This window comes from Drosophila virilis, chromosome 3, assembly GCF_030788295.1.
Source record: "Drosophila virilis strain 15010-1051.87 chromosome 3, Dvir_AGI_RSII-ME, whole genome shotgun sequence".
Taxonomy (NCBI): Eukaryota; Metazoa; Arthropoda; class Insecta; order Diptera; family Drosophilidae; genus Drosophila; species Drosophila virilis.
The window spans coordinates 16581547-16604091 of record NC_091545.1 but is presented as its reverse complement, the minus strand read 5'-3'; the positions used below and the strand labels follow the sequence as shown (position 1 = coordinate 16604091).

Sequence of the window (22545 nt, the reverse complement as noted above, 5' to 3'; positions counted from 1 at the left end):
TTGTTGATTGAAGCACAAACTACGAACACAAGTGCACAGATTCTTGTTCTCTATTATTTATTTAAATATAATTTTGTTTTTAACAAAATATATGTGTATATATGGATTCTTTGATCCAAAGTGTTTGCTGCAGTGGATCGTTTAATTGTTAATTAATTCCCTTGTTAGCAGATTTAATATTTCGATATTATTTAATTTTGCATTTCGAAATGCAACTGTGCCGTGTGTTTAGTTTATTTTTGTTGATTTTGCATTTTGCACTAATTTACAATTATTATTTTCGATAATTTTTTATAAACATTCGCTTTTTTATACAACAAAATTAAAATATATTCTACACTTTGTTATAGTATAATTTATATATATATATATCCGGTAATTCAATCAACATCACAAGTCTGCGCTTTGATGCTCCGTTTCCGTCGCCTCCATTGCCTCCACTTCGAATCCTTCGCAATACACTTATTTGTATATAGATATATATATATATATATATGTGAATATATATAGCTCGATATAAAAGGGTTTTCGGTTGCTAAAAACAAGCGCTAGGTGGCGTAGGTTGGGCGGCTTACAAATAACAAAACTGAATCAATTTGAGTAAAAAGCACACACAGCATCAACAACAACTGCACCCAAAACAAGCCTCCTCGCCTAATTAAAGTCGGTGTACGAGTCCGAGTTGGGGCTACGGGGCGTGGCCGCTGGCGCCGTTGGCTGTTCCAGGCTGGCAGCCATTTGGCGTAGATTATCCACGCCTGCCAGTAATTGCCTGTGGCAATGAGAAGGAAAGATTATAGCGCTGTGTGTGGTCCAAGTGTGTGTCGAGAACTCACCTCAAATTCTGCTCTGCATTGTCGGCGGCGCGCAGCAAATCGCGCGACAATTGATGCGTTCTGGACGGACGCGATGTGTTGCTGCTGCTGCTGTGGCTGCTGCCCGGCGTCATTACCGAAGCCCCACCGGCTGCGGCTGCGGCTGCTGCACCACCCGACACCGGATCAGTGCTGCCGCGCAGCTCAAAAAGCTCCGCCTTAAAAATATGTTCAATTCTATCAAAATTTGAATCAATGATGGAAAATATTAGAGAAATTCACCTCCAGCTGTGCCACTTGACGTCGCAGACGTTGCGTAGTTTGTATCTGGGCCGTGGCTGCCAGTGTTTCGCGCCGTCGCGCATCGGCCAGTGCCAGCAGCTGCTGCTCGAACTCCTGTGCGCGACGCGTTTGAACATTCAGCTCGACACGGGTCTCCTGCAGCTCGCGTTGCAGTCGCTCGTTCTCCTGGCGCAGCGTGGACGTGCCTGCATCGGCCTCCTGCGGCGGCGAGTCTATGGAATTCGAGGGCAACCCAATAGCCACATCTGCCAGACGCTGGGACGAGTGCAGGATGGGGCCGTCGGACAGAAAATCGGGCAGCATTTTACCCGTCGAGCCAGCTGCCTCGCCGCCAGGCGCTGACAGCGTCGAGACGCTGGGTAGGCCAGCGGCCACGGCGGCTGGCAATAGCAGGGATCCGCCGCCCATAGCACCGCTGCAGCTGGGCGCCTCCGCAGCGCCCAGTGGCGAATTGGGCGGCGAACTGAGATGCGCCTCCTGGCACCAGGCGTCCGGCAAATGATCCTGCACAAAGTCTGGCAGAGCCGATGCGGCGCCAGCCACGTTTGACGCGTCCAGCGGCAGATCGAGCTTCATTTTGGCAGCCGAAGCCAGAACCAATCGGTTCGGACGCAGCGCAGCGCGACGACGGGGCGATGCTGCGGCGCAAGCAGCCTGCGGCGGCATATCATAGCTGGAATAGGAGCGCGGCACGTAACGCGAGCTGCTTGCCGATGCATGCAAATTCGAGGCTGCCGACGGAAATATGTCTAAGCAGAAGAAATCGGAAATGATGCCAAGCGATATTAGAAGCAACTTTTTACTGTGGGCAGCTACTCACCATCATCGGCACGCTCATCGTAGAGGCGACTGTTTCGAACTTGGGCCAGGCCCACATGATCGTAGTCGTCGTCACAGTCCAACATAACACCACTGCGTTCCACCTCGAGACGCAGATCCGGCCGTAGTCGAGTGCCGGAACTGGAGCTGCCGCCGGTGCCTGTGCCGCCGCTACATGCCGCATACTCGGCCAGACTCGCCTGCGAGTCAAAGGAACTGAAACGCGGCGAACGTTTCATTTTGGAGGCGGCGCTGCCATTCAAATCCGGCTGCATGTGGCTAACTGACGCCGATTGCGGCACTTTCGGCCTTGCGCCCGTCGACGTTTGCAGCGACGTTGACGTTGCCGGCGCCGTAACACTTGTGTTGCTGTTGCTGCAGCCGCCGGCACTGTTGCTGCTCGGGCCGACCGCTGGATCCAGGGATGTTACTGTGCTGCTTGGCGCTATTATTGTGCCGCTGCTATTGAGAAAGTGCTTAAAGGAAAACGTAGATGTGGAGGTGGAAGAGCCAACATTCGAACTGAGCGTCGCACTTGTTGTTGCCGTTGCGTTCGCTGCGCTCGCTGTTGCTGCTGCTGCGCCAGTTGTGGCCCGGATATTTGTGTAGTCGCCGCGACTGCTGCTGCTCGCGCTGCCATTGAGCCACAAGTCTGCGACCAAATCATTGACGTTGCTAGCGCGCGCGCTTGCCGGCAGCTTAACATCGCCGCAGGCTCCACTGCCGTCGCCGGTCAGGTGCTGTTGCTCTTGTGCTGTTGCCGTTGCAGCCGCCGCCGCAGCAGCAGCAGCAGCATCGTCCGTATTGATATTGTTCCCATTGCCATTGGCCATTTAAAGTTCGCCAGCCGCCGATAATCGCTAAATAGTTTTGTCAGCTCGTTTCCTGATGTTCTCGGCCGATATTCTGTGGCTTTGTTGTGTGTGCCTTTTGTGGGCTTATGTGTTGTTTTTCGCTACAAATTTAGTTAATTTGGCGTTGCATTTCTCTGCCGACTTTTCACTAGAGTTGTTGTTGCTTAGAGCTGGACACTAACGATTCCCTGCATTCTTTGCTGTTATCGATATTCGAGGGTGGCCTATCGATAGTTATTTTGAATGAGCGCAAAATTAAAGCCAAGATATTTGTTATAAAATGACAGCAATAGGTATTACATTCTAAAAATTTGAATTGAAAAGTATATTGTGCCCCAATACTGTCTTTTTTATTTACAAACATATGATTTATTGTTGGTATTTTTAACTGACTAAAGTGCGTTTAAATACTAACAGCTGAATTGAATAGTTGCATTTCAGCTCTTGACGTTGTGATATTTCACGTTTACCCACATACGTTCACATTGCTCTCGTGGTTTTTGTTTTGTCTTCGTACTGCTTGCCTATTGCTTCCGAGGAGAACGGCGATTTCGGGCATAAACGTTGCTAATTGGCGCAATATATGCATAATTAATGTAATAAAAAGCGAAAGGCGAACGTGTACGTTTTGTGTAAATAATGAAAAAAAAAAGTGAATGTTGCAACGATAAATAATTAAATACGAAACCATATACCAAACAACTAATAACAAAAACAGTGCAAGGGCGGCGTAAAGAAAGTGGAAAAGAAAATTCTGCGTAGCAAACAAACCGGTCGGCGGGCAACATACATACATACATACAAATACATACGAAAACGTCGTCAATATATCGTATGCAAAAGACGCATTTTGAACACAAAAAAAAAAATAAAACAACTCGTATGCTCAAAAAGTAAAAACGTACGCAAATAATACAATATACACATACAAATATCACACAGTGTTTTCCACAGTTTTATATTTGCGCTGACCAAACGAAAACGCAAAAGGCGGCCGCCATATGCGACTGCGACTTGGATTGCTGTTGCTGCTGCGGGGGTGACAGCGCCAGCGGCGTACCAAAGGTGGTGAGAGCCACAGCCAGAGCTGAAACGACGCTCACCTTTCGCGTATTGTAAATTGTTTTTACAAACACACGCAAAGTAACCCCTCCAAACGAGCGACCGACCGACCGACCGCCCGCCCGCCCGGCCTCGCTGCAACAGCTTCGTGTGTTCCACTTTTGTTAGGCAGCGCCCCTTTTGCTAATATGCACGCTGTCCTGATTTGATGCAATAAACAGAGAGGCCGAGAGAGAGAGAGAGAGAGAGAGGACTAAATAGTGAAAATGTATTAGTATTAGTGATCAGCAGCAGCAACAGCAGCAGCTTTTCAAGCTAAGCTCATTCTCTTGCAAAAAAGAGAGCATCACTTGGTGGCCATGTATTAGTGATCAGGAGCAGCTTTCCCAGCTAAATTCACGCTTGTACTCTTGTACTCTCCTCTGTGTTTGTGTGTGTGTGTGTGTGTGTGTATGTGCCAATTTACATTTTTATAAAATGCAACGGAGCAAGAGCGAATCCAGCAGGCAGGTAAGTTCCAATTAGGACTTGGCTAAACACAAGTGCCTATCCATTCATCCTTCCATCCATGCATCCATGCATCCAGTCATGTTTCTGTTTTTTTTCTTCTATTTTTTTTTTTTTTTTCTGTGGGGTTGTTTCAATCTCTTCTATTCAACTTGGCAGCAGCCGCCTGGCCACGGCCCCATTTATTGACTTGTCTACATTTCTTCTTCGCCTTTTGCTGCTGTGTCTGTCATTGCCGCAGCCGTCCCTTTCCACTGTTCCGCTTTTGTATACAAATTATGGTGCGCGCTTTGCTGCTTGTTGTTCTTGTTTTTACAGTTGTTGTTGTTTTAAGCTTTTATGGCATTCGCTGCTGCGTCGTGCATTCCACTCATTTGTTGTTTTTATTGTTGCTGTCGGTACATACAAACATATATAGTGTAAACGTTATAAATATAGATTTCAATTTGCGTTTACCGCATTCGAAATTGATTTTGGTTTTGGCCCACAGTTAATAATTGCCCCCCCTTCTCCTACCTCACCGGTCAATGAGCCAAGAAAAGTGAAAGATGAACTGGGTCGAGCGGCTGGCTTGGAAGCGGGCTAGTGGGGTGTTATATACAAATATCGTTTGCACCTCTGCCCTAACCTGGCGGCGTCTTCAGCTGCTGCTAATTCAATTAACATTTAGCTTCAATACTCGACCGGCCATCTTCGACCTCCCGCCTGTCTCCACCCCACCCGCTACAAATTGTTGACCCATTTCGGGTACTTCTTGGTTTTGTTCTGCTGTTAATTAATATTTGTAATTTTCGTGTTTCCCTCAGCTTGTTCGTTGGCCGCGATAAGCAGCTGGAAATTAACAGTTTATACGACGTGAAGCTTTATGGTTTCATTATCTCTTCTTTGGATTGGCCGCTACACTTATGGCTCGCAGTGCGGGGGAGTGGGTGCGCTTGGAGGTGGAGGTTTATTTGTATACCCTGTAGATCGGTCAAAGGGGTATATTGGTTATTTACAAACGAATGCAACTGGCAGAAGGCGGCATCGTCAACCCCATAGGATACACATTATCTCGAACAGAGTAACATGCTGATATTTATAAGATATTTATTTTTACCTTTTTTATGTTTATAAGAGCGGGAGACATAAAATTGGGTTTAAAGGTTTTCTTACTTTTTAGTTAACTTCCTAGATATATCTTCCAATCCGGGCAAAATAGAACAAAGGAATCTAATTTTAAAGAGTATTGCCAATTTCTGATTTGAATACCATCTTTAGCCTTGCATTTCATTATTATTTGTTGTTACAGGGTATTTGCTAGTCGGGCTCATGCGACAAGTAGCACTTTTTATTGTTGCTGTTGTATTTGTGTGGGTTGTGCTTACGTGATTAAGTGTCGCATTCGACAATCAATAGCAGCACTCACGGTTTATTCATTTTCCATTTTCTGTGAGTTTGCTTTTGAATGACACTTTTCCAGTTTTCACCAACGTTTTACGAGGTTTTCTAAGCTACACAATGTCTTTTTGCAAATTGTTTTTCAGTTTCAATAACACGCACTATCCCTCTCTCGCTCTCTCTTACTTTCTCTCTGGTGAACATGGCCTTTCTATGCGATTTTCATGAGTTCAGCTAGCGCTTACGTAGTTTGCTGTTTCTTCGGGAATAAGTTTATATAACTGTGGCACTTAAAGCCACCAAATGTGCATCTGTCTTCTAAATAAATAAGCTTTTTAATCAGTGAGATTAATTTTAATTAAGTGACAATTGTCCTTATCGGAGCTTTAAACTACATTGAAAGCTTTCGTAGGATTAAGTATTAGCTTCGTTTGAATATAATGTTTGCTGAACAAAAATGGTGTGGAATAAAGGATTAAAGTAAAGTGTTGAATTAAATTACATGCCTCGCATTTCGCTCTTTGCCTTCCTCCGCTATTGACAGTCGGCTAATTGCTTGGGACGATTAAATGTACAGGTATCCGTTTGTGCTGCGCCAATTGCCATTTCCAATTTGCAACGTGTTTTATTTCTATGGATTCCTTTTTGTTTTTATTGCAATTCAATTTATTCTCTTCCATTTTTGTAGCTCTTGACGCTGCCCGCGAGTGCGGCGCAAGCATAGAAGAGTCGCCTGGCAGCGAGAGCAGTAGAAGCAGGAGCAGGAGCTGGAGCAGAGGACGGTCGGGATTCAAATGTCGTCGTCGAGCAACGGCGGCATCAATAGTGCCACAAATGGCCGCAGTGGCAGCACTGGCAGCGCCAATATAAGCCTCAATCTGAAGGCCAAATCGGGAACAACAACAACAACAACAACAAACACGACAACGACACACAAGACTTTGCCGGATCTGAAGACGCAACGGAGCAACAGCAGCGTCGGCAGCGGCATCGGCATCGGAGTCGTGGCCAAAACCTTGGCCACACATCGACGCGACAGCTCGCATGTGGAGAAGTCTCTGCTGCCGGAGCGGTCGCTCAGCTATGGGCCACCGCAGCAGAGCAAGGCGCTCGGGCTGAGCAGGGAACCCAGGGAGGGACATCTGGTCTACTGTGAGGGTAAGCTGCATTCGGGCACGCTGCAGTCCCTCATCATGCACATGGTGCCCACGCATGACTACTATCCGGAGCACGGTTATCTATTTGCGTTTCTGTTAAGCGGACGCTTGTTCATACGGCCATACGAGCTGCTCGCGCAGATCTCTAGCAACTGGGAGCAGCAGCAGCAACAGCAGGCAGCCGGCGGCGGCTGCGATGTGGTCGATGATGCAGTGGCTCAGCCGCCTGCGCTATCGCTGCACTTGAACTCCGCCTCGCCGCTGACACAGCGCAAGGGCGCAGCGGCTGGCGGCCAGGAGCTGGAACTGGAACCGAAGCCGCAGCAGCGCACATTGACGCAACGTTCGGCGCAGCATTGCATACGTTTGCTATCCGAGTGGATTGAGATCTTTCCATATGACTTTCGGGATGAGCGCCTTATGCAGCAGGTGCGCATACTGGCCAGAAAATGTGTCTACATTGACAACTCGCTGGGCAAGCAGGTGTCGCGCATATTGCAGCTGCTCGTCGCACGCCTGAAGGCTCTGGAGCAGTACGAGGAATTTCTGCAGACGCTCAGCAACGAGGCTATCGAACAGCAGACCCAAGGCCAGCAGCAGCATCAGCAGCAGCAACAACAACTACATCATCATCAGCATCATCTGCATTTGCATAATCCGTTTCAAACGTTTCTGGGCAGCTCCCATGTTTCGGCGAGTGGCCACACAACAACGAATGGAACTGCAACGAGCGGCGGCTCCGCGAGCAGCGGCAATTCCACAAATAGTGGCAGCAACTCCGCCTCCAGCACTCCGCAGCCAGACGAGGTATTTGGCATTATGGATCTTTGTCCCAGCTGCGAGCACTTGGCCCATCAGCTAACGGCCATCGAATTGGAGCGTCTGTCGCATATTGGACCCGAGGAGTTTGTGCAGGCCTTTGCCAAGGATTATCAGCAGGCCAAATGCGCATCAGCCACGGGCAACGCGCCCGTCGATGCGGCCGCGGCCCCGGGTGCGGTAAGCGGCTCCTTGAACGATATGAAGAAGACACGCAATTTGGAATCGTATGTGCAGTGGTTCAATCGCCTCAGCTACTTGACGGCCAGCGAAATTGTTAAGGTGGGTGGAGTGGGGAGCGGGCAGTGGGAGGGATTAGCGAGTGCTTAAATTGATTGCATGGCTGCAGGGATGAAAATGATGCGAGTAATAAACGTATGGAAATATGTTTGCACAGGGCAAAACCATAAAAACCGAATTCAATTTCAAAAAGAGCTAAAAAAAAAAAAAGTGGTAATCAATAAGTTTCTTCGTGGGTTGCTTAGAAATCCATCTCAATTGATACACAGGAAATAATTTGCAATACGGACAGAGAACATTTCAATAAAATTTTTGAGCAGCTATAGAAGAATACGCAGCTTCCAGTTAAAATAACCTAACTAGTTATAGCATTAGCTTTTTAAGGGAAATATTTATTAATAACATGCAGATCCAGGAGTCTCTTAAATCTTAACAGGAGCTCAGCCCGTTCTTCTCAGGAGCTCAGCAACTTCTTCTTTTTATTTCGCCTTTCTACGCGATTCTCACATATATATATGTGAGTGTTTTCCACTCTCTTTCTATCTTTAATATTGATCACCTTTCTTTTCGATTTTTAAGTTCAGCTGTGAGAAAGAATAAAAGAATGTTCAGGATAATTGTTAGTTTTAAGCTTCCGGCACTGCATCCCTGCTTTCAGCGCATGTGTGTTAGGGTATCAGTCGAACATGCCATTTATCCATTTCCTTTGTCTGCAACAGTATCCGAAGAAGAAGCAGCGTGTGCGCATTATCGAGTATTGGATCGAGACGGCACGGGAATGCTTCAACATTGGCAATTTCAACAGTCTGATGGCCATAATAGCTGGTCTGAATCTAGCTCCCATTGGCAGACTTAAAAAGACGGTAAGTTTCAAATATTAAAGCAGAGTCGCAACATTTAATCCACTTTTTTTTCGTAATTGGCAGTGGTCTAAAGTGCAATCGGCAAAATTCTCTGTGCTGGAACATCAAATGGATCCAACATCGAATTTTAATAGTTATCGCTCGACGCTTAAAGCTGCCATGTGGCGCTCCGAGGGCGCTACAGAGGAACGCGAACGCATAATCATTCCATTTTTTAGTTTATTTGTTAAGGATTTATATTTTCTGAACGAAGGCTGCTCGAATCGGTAAGCACCACAATTACAATTTGATTTACAAAATAACTAATTACCCTTTTGTTCGCTTTTGCAGTTTGCCAAACAATCATATCAACTTTGAGAAATGCTCACAACTCGCCAAACAAGTCATGGAATTCAATGAATGGAAGAAGGTCACCTGTCCATTTGAGAAATTGCCGAATGTAATTGCCTACCTGCAGCATAGTGCGGTGCTCAATGAGAACACACTCTCGATTGCATCCTTTGAGTGTGAGCCGCCCGAGAATACCGAGGAGAAGGATCGCTATAAAACTGTGAAAGCCGAAACGAAGCAACAATTGATGCAGCAATTGCAAGAACAACAACAACAACAACAACATCAGTAATAGTTGACTCTTAAGCTATTTAGTATACATACTAATTTAAGTTACGCTTAAGCGCTTGCCATGTTTATTTTTTTATAAACTTAAGTTTTACATAAGTCGATTATACATTTTAAGCCGGGTTGAGAATTGTTTAGGCTAAGCTCAGCAATTAGTTCAGACAAGACGCATGCGCTGCAACTTCTAAGCTGCAAATGACTTCAAAAGCCATTTACTGCATCCTTGAAAGCCTTTGTCTGTATATTTTCTTTTTTAATTAAGCCCATTCTAAACATCCTTTTGAAAGCGACATTTTTATGGAGCCTATTCTGTTAGTCTCCAAACTAACTGGTTTTCACTTAACTCACCTTTGCTGCTATTGAACGCTTATAATTCACATTTACAACACACATTTTGCATTACTTTCCATTATCCAACACTGCACAGTGGCGCATTCGCAAAACACAAAACATTATCTAAGAAACGCGAAGCATCTCCAGAATGTGGCCAGTAATTAAATTAATTGAATTAAACAGATAGGAAAGAACAAAATGAGAAGAAAGAAAAGAGACAGAATGAATGTATGTACTTAAGGCATTTTATTGCTGCAACTTATCTTATATTTAATTGGTTAAATGTATGTAATACTGTATTACGGCGACGGAAAGAAATCATATTTATACATAATGTCATAATTTATTTGGAACATTTGACAAACTTGCGTGTATGCGTGTTATTTTGTAAGCGAACAGTATTTATATTTATATATTTACACAATTTTATAGCTAAATTAAATCATTTTTAATATTCGATCGTTTCGGAGACGCTTTTGTCCTTGAAGCTTCAACATTTATTAACAATTATTAGCAGTGCAGCATAATTCACAAACACATAAATGTTTTCTATATATAAGATGAAGAAGAACAAAAAGTACACCTTGTGGTAGCTACAATGATGCTTATCCTTTTAAGATATAATTTTTAATCAAGGAAACTACTTATACATAATAAGTATACATACTTATATTTCAGAAGAAAACAAAAATACAACAAATAGTGGTATGTGCGCGGTATCTCTACGATATTAACTATAAAGGGACTAAATCGACAAACAAGGCCCAACATAATCGATTTAAAAAACAAAAAAAAAAAAAAATCACTGCTTTTGAATAAATCAACTGATCAAAAACGATTCTCATAATACAATTTCCAAAGTGCCTTTCAATAGAAGTTGTGGAAGAAAAGTAAATTTTAAGCGCGTGTGTGTGTTTTTGAATTCAAAATTTCGTTATGGAACATCCCTTGAGTGCTACATGACAAAAGCTGCTTGCTGTCATGTCAGTATCCACTGCGATAAATAGTGTTGCCAGACATACAAGAATCGATGGTTCCTCGTGTGATACAATTTATTTCGATAACTTTTTACCCCAATCAGCCCCTACACCACGGACACACAAACACACGCAACATACCAGTCATAGGGGGAAAGCGGCATCGGCATTGGCGCTGTGTTTTATACGCGACGCGATTCTGTTGGCGTGCAGACGTCTTTACGGTAAATGGTAAATAAAACTAGAAGTCGGGAAAAAGCGCATAAATCTATCTAATTGGAAACAGAACCGAGAACACAAGTGTATCAAATCGAATTTCAATCGTAAATGCGAAATAATCAGCAAACGCATTGTTCGTAGGTGTGTGCTTGCTTGTTGTGTGTGTGTGTGTGAGTGTGTGTGTGTGTGAGTGTTTGTTTGACATTGTAAAGTGCAATTGCAATTTGATGTGTGTGTGTGTGTGTTTGCTTGTGTTAATTACGTAGCAGAGAGCTAAAACGGGGTGTCGCGGCGGCACCTACGAGCACCAGGACGATTGAATTGGAGTCAACGAGTTGCGCCCAATTTGTTGCATTGAAGTGCAGCCAAGACAAGAACCTGTTGTTGTTGTTGTGATTATCGCTGGCAGTGGGGCAAAAACAAAGAGAACGCAGCGACAAGGCGGAAAAATCGATTGTGCTCATTTTGTTTTGGTTCATGTTCACGTTTGCGTGTTTGTTTGTGTGCGATTGTGTGTGTGCGTGTGCGTGTATGTGTAGCTTAATGAGTAAGAAAGCAACGCGCGAATTGCAACAATAACAAATCAAAACGATAAACCGATAACAGTATCCATTCTCCTAGGACATTTCTGCACATGGCATGACTCATGCGAGACTGCCCATACAAATAAGCAGGAACAATGAAAAATAATCAAAAGTATGCAAAACTGCCCCAAGATTTGGATCTGAGCTTTCAAAGTGATTTAGACTTGCTGCCGGACACAGCAGCCGATATCGATGTCGATGACTTCAATGCGAGTGGAACGCCACCTGCTGGTTTAATACTAAACGACGACGACGACGACGACGACGTCGACGCCGGCGACGACGACGACGACGACGAAGACGACGAAATTGTCATTGCAGCGCAGGTTGTGGGCGGCAGCGACGGCAGCGGCGGCGGCGGCGGGGGTCTGCGTTTAGCCACACGTAAGCAGCGCAGACAGCGCAAGCAGCAGTTCGATCAGAAACTGTACAACAATAAGAACAAGATCTGCGGACTGGGCAGCGATAGTGTTATCGAGGTGAGTCAATAACTGCAATCGATATCAAACATCGTTATCGATACGATCAGTGATCAAATTAGTTTTAGAGGCAACTATCTTAAGGGTTTAAATGATTAGCCCCTTTTACATCTGCATTTTTTTTTTTTAAATAAGCTCTCTTTTAAAATGCACACCTGACATTAAAATAATCTCTGCTATGCTACCTAAAAATACCAAAGCGAAAGATAAAAGCAAATTGCTAGCACAAAATACCAAAAACAGCGCAAAACAAAGAACCAGAACACAAAAAAAAAAAAAATAACAATGCCGACAACGCTGCAACGAAGAAAGAAATATAAAAATCGATTTGACAACAAAGAAAGAAATATTCAGGCATTCGTAGCAGCTCACCTGAACGAACCAAAACCAAGAGTTCAAAAGTAATTTCTATTGTTTATTTAAATGTTTAAGCAAACAAAAGCGCCAAGTTGCCAGAGTTTGCAGAGTTCAGCTCTGGCCAAGGCAATCACATTTAACGCGCCAGATATTAATGGATTTATGTTGTTGTCAAAGTCATTTGGCAGCGGGTACAAGTCTAATGACATCTACTTAAAATGTATTCGAAAAGTCCAGGGTTTCGCTTTGTGTGGCTTATTCGCAGCGGCTTATATAAGTTCTATTTTACACAGCATATCTCTTAAGCAGGCTCGTTGCATACACTGAAAAAAAATTAAAAAATATCGCAAATTAACTCACGTGAAGAAATACTCGAAATTTGAATGAGAGTTGAGTAAATACCCCGCACAGTTGAAATATTTAAGTCTTGTAGCCTTGTTCCATTTAGATACTTTGCTCAGTGCATTTTAGGGGCATAAAAATCAATAGCTGTAGGTATCTATTTTCCATTTACCCAAGTCTAGGCTATATTTGTACATAACTAATGGAATAAAGTTGTGCGTACTAAATGACAAGGCGTTCACACCTGGCCATTAACTAAATGTGTATGTGTATTTACCTTAATGCCAGCTATGAATATGCATACATATTTACGCTCTACCCCGCTTCCTTCAGCTCAGCTCAGCTCAATCAATAATGCGTCAAGCCCATGTCAATCATGGCGGTTGTGAAAATACTGTGCATTTCAAAATTAAGTACAGCCCCCCTTTGAAAAGCACTGAATAATTGTGGCACGCGTGGGTGTGGCGCCATCTAGCGGTCGTTACATTAACTATTCGAGCTATAGAGATACTTCTCTGGAAGTAGAGTAGGAGTTTTAATAGGGAAAATTTGAATATTTAATGATTTTTCCGGTTAATACGATGACTATATACAAGATTTTTGGAAATAATAAGAAATATTTTAGATTATTAAATTGCCAATTCTTATTTCTGGGCTAATCCAATTTCTGAGTTTCAAAATGGGGCAAATTTGATAAGCCTGTCAATCTCAATGCAGATTATTCGTATTTCGCATTGCGTGCCAATTTGTACGGCCTACGATTCGGATAATACGAACAGCTCTGTTGGAGGATTACCTATAAAGTTGACAAATAGGGTGTGTGTGTGTGTGTGCGTGTGTTGGGTCTCTGCGTGCAATTAGTGGTAGTATATATTTATTTTGCATTAAGCTTTATTCCATTGGCAGAGTTCTGATGGCATTCGGTCTAATGGCCTTAACGCTTAATTAAGCACATAAGCCTAATGGAAAACGATTTAAATGACACGTTTTTTGCATTCCATTGGGATCGTTTCATATCATTTTCAATTAATAACTATTTATTCACTATATGATTGCTGAGTACACACATTTTGATGATGATGTTGACATTTCTAGTACTAAACATTATTAAATATTCAAATTGCAATCAGTAGACAACGCGGCCGCTTTGATAATCCTTCCAGCATTTGCTCCAATGCGGACAATCTGGCGTTCGGAAGCCTATAAATTTATATAAATACAATAAGTATTCTCCAAAGCAACTTAAATACACTCCAAAACTCACCGCTGGCCAATGCAATGGTTGTGAATACCAGAAAGAATGCGACTTTAATCTTCATTGTGTCCAGGATTTGCAGTCTTCGGCAGCTCAATTTCAACTGATGCTCGGTTCTCGAATTCATATTTTATATGCATATTTATTGCAGCGCATTTATTGTAATCTCTGGGAAAGTCCTATAGTATAGTTACTTATCGCTTAAGAGTCTGTCTGTCTGGCTACCTTGGGTTTTTTATTTTTCATGCTCTTTTATTTAATGAAAAATAATGCCGATAGTTTATAAAGCGAACTATATATTTGTTGATGTCTGCTTTCAAAATAATTAATATTTAATGAAATATAAGATCAGTTCGTTTATAATCCGAAAATCTTAATATGTTGCTCCTCGTCTTGATTTTCGATTTTACTGGAATGAAAAATGTGCATGCAAATTAACATATATGCAGCGTGCCTTATCAGCGCACATTAAAATATGTAAATCATGTGTAGGTGTTATCGGGAAGTATTTCTATTTTTCAGATTGTTGTCAATGGGACTTATAATTTACTTATTGATGCCTCAGCGAAAAACAACGCAGTTCAACGGGCACTTGGGGGCGGTGCTTGACCTATCTTATTAGTTATTGGCTGTATCAACTATTTAGGTAGATTATAAAAAAACCTTGAATTTGATAGGTAATTGATATTTAATCAATTAGGTAATCAGTTAAATTTGCGTTTGCTTGTTAAATAATCGATTGTGCTATGGTTCGATATTTTGTGTAATTACTATCGATAAATTCGATAGCTTATTTAAAGATATTAAAGAGAGTATTCAATTGGAAATTGTGGCATAGAAATATTGTAATTTGCAGCTAAAATCGGAGCTAAAGGTCAATAGTTATGTTCTTGTATGACAATTTAACATGCCAGAGATACATATCCTTAGATACATTACGCAAGCGCGTAAGCGTATTTACGGTCGGTTTGTCTTAAGATAATATTGCCTACATTTAGTTCTTAATAGATACCTTAAGAACACTTGTTTAAGGCTCTATTGCCCCCTTGTCCCTGTTCTCATTCACCTCTTTGTGTGTGTGTGTGTGTGTGTGTGAGTGTGTGCTTGTCTGTGTCTGTGTGCGTGTGAACTAACCAATTAATTTATGCTTTGGCCCCGACTCAAATGTGGCTCGCATCAAGTGTGGCTCATTATGAACGAAAGACTCGGTTGAACCGTTGCAAGCTAACCTACATTCTCGGGCAGCGTTGTCCTCGTTGCAGGCACACGTTGCACGTTGAACGTTGCAGCTGCTGTAGCTGCCGCAACACGCATACGCCCCTTGGTACGTGCTGCGTGCTGGGCTTCATTTGTGGCTCAACTGGCCGTTCAACGTTGTGTTCTCTGTGTGCTTCCCCTTTGTTTGTTTATTTTAGTAAACACAATGCACAAAAAAAACACACACACACACACACAGCAATAACATGCAGCAAGGGGGCGTGGCAGTGGCAAGTGCTTTTGTGGCGTTGCATAGGCGTTGTTGGTGGGCGTCGGCCGCTGTGTCGCCTGTCGCCTCGGTGGCCTTTTGTTTTTGGTATTTGTGACATGCAAAATAAATGCAGAAAACGCTTTGTGCCACATGAATTTATAACAGGGCTAAGAAAATGTTATCAACCGGGCTTACAGTCAACGGAGCCATCCAGCAGAGCAAATATCCTACATTTAAGCGCATTACACGCTATAATAAAATCATAATATAATGTGCATTATTATGGGCCATGGCTCGGCTACGTGTTGGCTGTAATGAAGACTGAATCATGTTGATGAAGGCAAATACACACATCTCTACAGCTTCTTCTTCTCGGTATTTAACATAATTTTGCATAGCTTGAGCAGGTATGAAATTATGCGCTGAAAAGGTATTATATATATGCTGCGCCCATGTTATGAAAGTCGCATTAGGTTCTGGCCCTTAAATGTGTATTTATTAATTATTAACAACATGAACATGGGCATTTTATTATTCATAATTTTCTATAATCAACTTTTTGAGAAAAGTGAGATGATTAAGTAATAGGCATTTGCAATAAATTTCTTTACTTGAGGTTGTTTATAAGAGTTTGTTTTGTGCGGAGCACAGATTGTAGCCGAAATTGTTTGAGATTATCTTTAAAATTTTACCTAAATATGACAGTTCAATTTTCGACTGATAATTCGGATTACGGTAATATGTTATAACGTTTCCATCTGATCGGCATAAGTTCAGGTTTCACAAAGTTGAGAAATTGCGCCGCGACTGAGGCATTCGTTCTGGTGGCCTTTTGCAGAGCGTAAAGCCAGTTACCTGGCTTTTAGCTTGAGGAGCGAAAAGCCAGATGAACAGCCAGGCTAGAAATTTTGCGTCATATTCAAATATATTAGCAATATTTTTCTTAGTGCTTATATTGTCTTTGTTCATACTGATTAAAAGTTAATCCATTAATTAAGACAGAAGTCGGAGAGCGAGAGGGAGAGAGAGAGAAGAGGGAAAGTGTAAGAGAAGAAGCAAGTGAGGCATGTGTAACAACAGAGTGATACATTGAGGAGTTTGTTCAAAGATATATGAATTTTCTCTTATAAAACATACACCAAGAACAAAATTAACTTTATTTTATTTAAAATATGCACAATGATCAAAATTAAGTTTATGAAATTCGAAAATGAATATTAAATTATATTAGTAACTTTAACACCACTCACACTGCCTTTTCGTAGCTATAAAAGTTTTTAAAATTTAATTTATGTTCTTTTCTCCTTCCACTTTTGCAAATATAATTTGCACTTTTAATTGGTCATAAAAAAAAGCGAGAGAGCGAAAAACCAACCAGTTGGCCAGTTGGCCAAATTGTTAACTAGCAACTCGCATCCTGCAGGCGTTGAGCAAAAGTTTGTTTTCCAATTTCATGTTGTATTTTCTCCAAAAATATTCCACTCCTCACTGCTCTGCCCCCTCTCCCCCAGCTGCTTCTAGCTGCATGTGTTGCAAATGTTGTCGCGCAATTGTGATGTTCATTTTATTCCCGGCTCAAAATGTTGCCTTTCGAGTTGCTGTTGCTCCCACAAGGATATAAATATCCGTGTGCCGGCAAATCCTTGCTGGGTGGCACAACAAAAAGTGTTCCGGCGCTTTTACGTTAGTTTCTGATGCGATTTTAAACATTTTATGCTCATTTATATTTAGCTACACTTTTGTCAAAAGTTTAGCAAATGATTATCATATTTATATTATTCATTTTCATTTTTATCTATTATTCATTTTGTTATTCATTTGATTTATGCTTTGCTCATTTGTGTTTTCATTTATGCAATTACAAGTTTAAGCTTTTGATAAATTTTTTTTTTAAATAACTACATATACTTCACATTAAACAGAATTTATTTAACAATTCGTTTTAAAAGTTTTGAAAAACAGTTTTAAGTTTTATTTTAACACTTTCTTCGCCCACAAGCAAGCTATGTTTTTATACGCTTATGAATTTTAGCTTGAGCTTCTATAATCATCAACATTAACTCTATTGACTACCTGGTTCTTAATTTCTATGGAATTTTAATGCTTATCAAAAAATTCCGCAATATTTGTGGCCTGCGCTCAAGAATTTGGCATTTAATTTAACCAATTAAATTAGTTGGGTGCATAATTTCAAAACGCAAAGAACACAAAAGCCACTAAATGTTGGTAACAAAAATAACCGAAAAAAAAAATAAAAAAAAAGGAAACCCAACTAACCTACCAAAAAGTTAACTAAAAGTTGGGCTTGAGGGCAATAACAAAGTCGAGTACGCTCGCAGGAGATGCCCTGTAAAAGTTCTAAGGTTTTGATAATTCTATAAAGTATTAATATGGACGTGTAGATAAATTCATGCTGTTGAAGAATAATATATATATTATTTATGGGACCATTTCCAAATCCTCTTCTGCCTATTACATACATTGGTACACATACAAATGACACTTTTTACCCAGTTGTATGGCTAATGGGTATTTAAATGCGCCGGCAAAGAATTTTGTGAACATTTTGTATGAAATCAAAGTTCAAAGGGCAGGCACAAAGGTTGCCAATTGGAGAATGTGAACTGGCAAGCCTGGGAATGCACGCAATGTAAACGCAGCTGCCCTGAAATGTATGCAACGAATTTCTGGCAACTGCAACATTGCGTATACGTGTTGAAGCCTGCTTAATGCGTCTGCATGGCAACATAATTAGCATAATAATTATCATGATATATAACGGCAATTAAAGGGTAAAAAGTCTTCGAAGTAATTTCATATCCGTTTGATTTTAAATGCAGCGTCAAGAGCAGCTGACGGCACATGCAAATGACAGTTATGAGCACGATGTGAGGTTTGGGTTGAGTTGGGCTTGTGATTCATGGATAGTTGGGCCACAACGCTGCTCTATGAGCCATAATAAACAATACAATCAACAGGAAGTGAGCACAACGAGCTGGCAGCAGCAGGAGCTGCCGAAAGGCAAAAACTTCCGCCGCGGCAGCCCTGATAAACGGAGCCCTAAAAGGACTAACCCAGACAGGAGTTGCGGCTGCTTCTGGATTTTTGCCGGTGCGCCTGGCTGTGTCTCTGCCTTTGCCTTGTAAACATGCAAAAATTGTCAATTGAAAAGTAACAGAGGCAGCAGCAAAGTCATATAACGTTGTGGCAAAGACCAGGCAACCATACAACAATAACAGCAGTCAACACACATACATCCAACAATAACAATGGCAACGTACAACATACAACATGAGGCAAATCTGTGCTAAAAGAGCCCGCGGGAGCAGACCCAGCTCGGGTTGGGGAGGCCTTTTGTCCCTGGAAAACGGGGCATATTCAATGTAAATTGTAGATTCGTCGAAAAAAAGTTAGTGTATCGCAAAGTATCCCCTTTTCGTTAAGTTATTTTCATCAAACTCAGCTCGTACGAGCTTCTCTATTTCCACATATCTGCAAACCCGTTAGGCATTGTTAACAAGCGTATTAAATCTTCGGTGTTTTTTAAATAGGCTTACCTGCTCGTTAATAGTAAATCAAAGCAGTATATCTTGCAGTCGGTTTATCAATTCGCCCTTTTTTTTAGCCGACCTCTTGAACATATGTGTGCTCTGTGTTTTTTGTGAGCTATAACTTTTTTGTGTGAAACATCTCAAACAAATTTAATTTTTTGCCATTTTCGCGTATTGACTTTTTTTGGGGGGGAAGATCAAAAGGAAGGTGAAAAACATTCTGTTGCATGCTTAATAATAAAAAAAAACGCGCGAGTAAACATAAAATCGGTGCACATATAAGTATTTTTGTGAAAAAATGTTGGGTTTATTTAACAGGAAATGGGCAAAAAATTACACCATTGCCACGCATTAAACATAAACATAAAGGTCCATAAATATTGCTTTTCACAAAATGCACTCTGGCTTAGCTTGACTATGCTGCAGGGTTTTATTTTTTATTTTAAGCCGAACTACAATCGCATACAATTCCATTTACATTAAGGTAAATTCAGGAACATGCACCATTTGTCCGAATGACTTTTGTCAAGTTTGCAGACAATTTGTTTGTTATATTTTTATATATTATTTATGCTTATAATCTTTGGCTGGAATAGAACGTTTATTTAAGTATTCGTATCTATTCAGAGATCGCTAGGCTCACATTTGTTAATTTCAATCAAAGCATTTGAGTTATACAAATATCGATATTTCTTCTTAACTATCGATAAACGATACATATCTGTCTAATTATAGTTCATACATTTTGATCTGTCAGTTCTGATTTTCAAATTCTTTCATTGCAAACGACAAACAGTCTTGATTACAATCCTAAGTTGTTCTACAAATTGTCTGGCTTGCTTAATGCGTTCCTCACGAATGGTTGCCATAACGCGCATTAAAGCCATAACTGCGTCAGGCCACGCCCACTTATGAAATTGTTTGTACCCACACCAGTAAAGGACATTTGCAGGCAAAGACAGTCAGCAGCTGAGTGTGAAGTCGTTGAGGAAACAGCTGCAAGTGTCACTCGGAATTTTCCAGTTTTTCCTTTCTTTGACAGTTCTAATGACAGGTTCAAGGAAGGAAAACTTATAAAGGCAACATCAATTGTCCAGCCGAGGGGGCGGCGGGTGCGAGTATGTGGGAATATATAATGAATTTTTCACATGGCCAGGCAATTTTCATAAACTTATATAATGTCAGGAATGAAGCAGGCGACTTTAGCCTTAGGTAGTAGCATGTGGCATACACAATGTTGTGACAAGCTGGAAATAATTTTGATTGACATTTTGTTAGATCCTGTCGCTGGCTAATGGAAAATTAATAGTTGCTAAGTAAAATGAAAGCACTCTTTCCAAGAAAACTGAAGCCTGTACGAAAGTGGGCCCCCGCACAAAATGCAATTGGTGTAGGTGAAAAATGATTGGAGCTGTTGCCATGGCAGGGCAGGCGGTGCCTAGTTGATGTCCTGTTGTCGATTCACCACTCAGCGCACAGATTCTGGCCAAAGGACATTAAAAGCTTCGTTGGCTTCCCACTCAGCTATCTTCGTTTCGTTTGCCCTTTGTTTGTTGTCGCTAGAGCGTTAAGCGGATTATGCACTTTGCCCCAGCCGAGCACCGACACATCCTGGTCTCCTGCTGGCCTCTATTAAGCGACAGCCCAACGGCATCAACTGCTGAGAAAATCCAGCCAAATGACGCATTAGGGCTTATAAAACATAGCCAACTAATTTAAATGCCACCGAAAAGTGTCCCCCACGGCAGCAACAGGCTTTGCAGCCATGCCAAATACTCGACCAATGTTATTCGAAAGATAAAGTGCATAAAGAGCTGCGTACATTTATCATGTCTGCTTAAAGCTGTGCAAAAACTATGGAGGAAAAAAATGATATATATTTTTTTTTAACCGAATTGCGGCAAAACATAAAAATAAATGTGGGTCAGTTTCGCTGGCGGGTAAAATTGCATGCAAAATTTGTCAGGCTTTTAAAATCTGAGCTTGTGTTACATTTCGTTGCCAGCAAAAGGAATTAAATAAAATGCAAACTGTGCTTCTTTTGCATCAAAAATTTTATCATAGTAATCTGTAATATAAAAAAAATCCAACTTTAAACTGCAGCCAGTCAAATTTTATATTTGTTTTCAAAATTGATCAAAAACAACTGAAGTTGGTCCTGAATCTTATGTATATTATCCTCCAATATGTTTCAAGTCTCCTGAAGAGTTATTTTTTGGAAGGAAGGAAACATTTTTATTACTTTTCTATAGAAATAATACTTTTCTATCTTCCAATAGCTTAAGTCGTATTTCAGCTTTTCAATCTTATCTATATTTGAAGGATTATTTCATGCAAGGGCTCCTGTTTTTTTTTATAAAGAGTAGCACACATTCTTGTACTCTGACAAAGGGTATAATGGTATTGTGCATATGTATGTAATAGCTAGAAAGAGGGCATTTCCGTCCGTATGTATGTGTGTACCCGTCCGTCTTAGAACCTATACAAGTTAGAGACTTAAATGTAGGTCTTTTATTTCCGATAACGGATAACTTGCCCCATTCGCAAGCAATCGATAAAGGTCTATATCGAAATCTTGTTTCTTAAGGTTTTTCTCCTAGGTTTTAAGAGCTTGTGAGATTCTTAAAAATGATATACAGATCAAGTATCATTCAAGTATTGCTATAAACTAAATCATAGTTTATTAAACTCAGTCTCCTACGTTTTGCTCAATCTTTGAACTGGCCTCATTAGAAGTGAAGACGCTTTAATTTATGTATACAATTCATATTCGTTAAACTCTTCGCAAAGTATTCGAAGCCGATGTCCAGCTTTATTTTTGTGGAGATTGACGCGTGTCAAGTTATTGAAATAGTCACAGGGTATCAGCTCGCGATTGAATGAAGTAAATGACAGCTGTCAGTTCCAATGACATTTCATATTGTCAAAGAGAGTACATTGACGTATATCAAATGACGCACATTGCATTGAAATTGCGTGGTGGTATTCATAATCCACCGGATACGAACAGCTGTGGTCAGTTGTAGTCCAAGCTGGTTCTTCAGGGCGTATACTTAACTTAGCCCTTGGCAGTGGCATTGGCATTGTTAACTCTATATAAATAGGTAACATTTGCGCTCAGGCGGCAACTAACAAGCGCATAAACTTTTCTATAGAACTCGCCTTCAATTTTATTTTCCTGATCAGGGGCCAAAAGCTGACCAGCCAGCCCCTCAACAACTTAAGTTGGCACTTTATTGTAGCACACACTTTCTAGGCCAAATTGCCGTCCATAATTTGGCTTATTTAACGCTCTCTAAGCGCACAAGTTAAGCACTTGAATTGCCGAAATGTTTATTGCATTTAATGAGTGTCCTCCAGGGGCAATTACGAATTGCTCGATACTTAAGATAAGTTTACCTAAAGCTAGAAAATGTTTGGTTCAATTAAGAGATGAAAATTTATTATTTTTTATGATTTAAATAATATATTTATATTTAAGTTTTCAATATTCTTTATCAAGTTCATTTGTACTTGAGCATAAACTAAATGTTATCATGGACT

At 41.2% G+C, this 22545-nt stretch overlaps 3 protein-coding genes and 1 long non-coding RNA gene across 10 annotated transcripts in view; 2 read left to right on the top strand and 2 right to left on the bottom strand.

Annotated features, from left to right (window-relative positions):
- Window positions 1-50: 50 nt before the first annotated feature.
- On the bottom strand, window positions 51-3096 carry l(3)04053 (lethal (3) 04053). The gene is made up of 4 exons (XM_002047646.4): window positions 1939-3096; window positions 1098-1867; window positions 837-1033; window positions 51-772 (listed from the first exon to the last, which is right to left on the bottom strand). The coding sequence occupies exons 1-4, from the start codon at window positions 2768-2770 to the stop codon at window positions 655-657; spliced, it is 1917 nt and encodes a 638-aa protein (XP_002047682.1). The 5' UTR covers window positions 2771-3096; the 3' UTR covers window positions 51-654.
- Window positions 3097-3286: 190 nt separating this feature from the next.
- LOC6622839 (ras-GEF domain-containing family member 1B) lies at window positions 3287-10605 on the top strand. Its single transcript, XM_002047645.4, has 5 exons — window positions 3287-4363; window positions 6429-7998; window positions 8676-8819; window positions 8883-9085; window positions 9150-10605. The coding sequence occupies exons 2-5, from the start codon at window positions 6535-6537 to the stop codon at window positions 9439-9441; spliced, it is 2103 nt and encodes a 700-aa protein (XP_002047681.1). The 5' UTR covers window positions 3287-4363; window positions 6429-6534; the 3' UTR covers window positions 9442-10605.
- A 239-nt stretch (window positions 10606-10844) lies between these two features.
- The window catches only part of SPoCk (secretory pathway calcium atpase), a 75819-nt gene continuing 64118 nt past the window's right edge, over window positions 10845-22545 (top strand). For 3 of the 7 annotated variants that reach the window (XR_011416304.1, XR_011416302.1, XM_070207809.1), the window contains exons 1-2: window positions 10893-11107; window positions 11588-12029. Coding sequence is in view for 1 of the 7 variants with exons in the window: in XM_070207809.1 (XP_070063910.1) it covers window positions 11646-12029 (384 nt within the window). In the remaining 6 variants the exon portion in view is untranslated. Of the gene's footprint in view, window positions 11108-11572; window positions 12030-22545 lie in introns of all 7 variants that reach the window. The other 4 variants (XR_011416303.1, XR_011416305.1, XR_011416306.1 and 1 more) reach the window with 4 other exon arrangements.
- LOC26531303 (uncharacterized) lies at window positions 13602-14373 on the bottom strand. Its single transcript, XR_004303678.2, has 2 exons — window positions 13993-14373; window positions 13602-13928 (listed from the first exon to the last, which is right to left on the bottom strand). It is a non-coding gene; the product is annotated as an uncharacterized lncRNA (long non-coding RNA).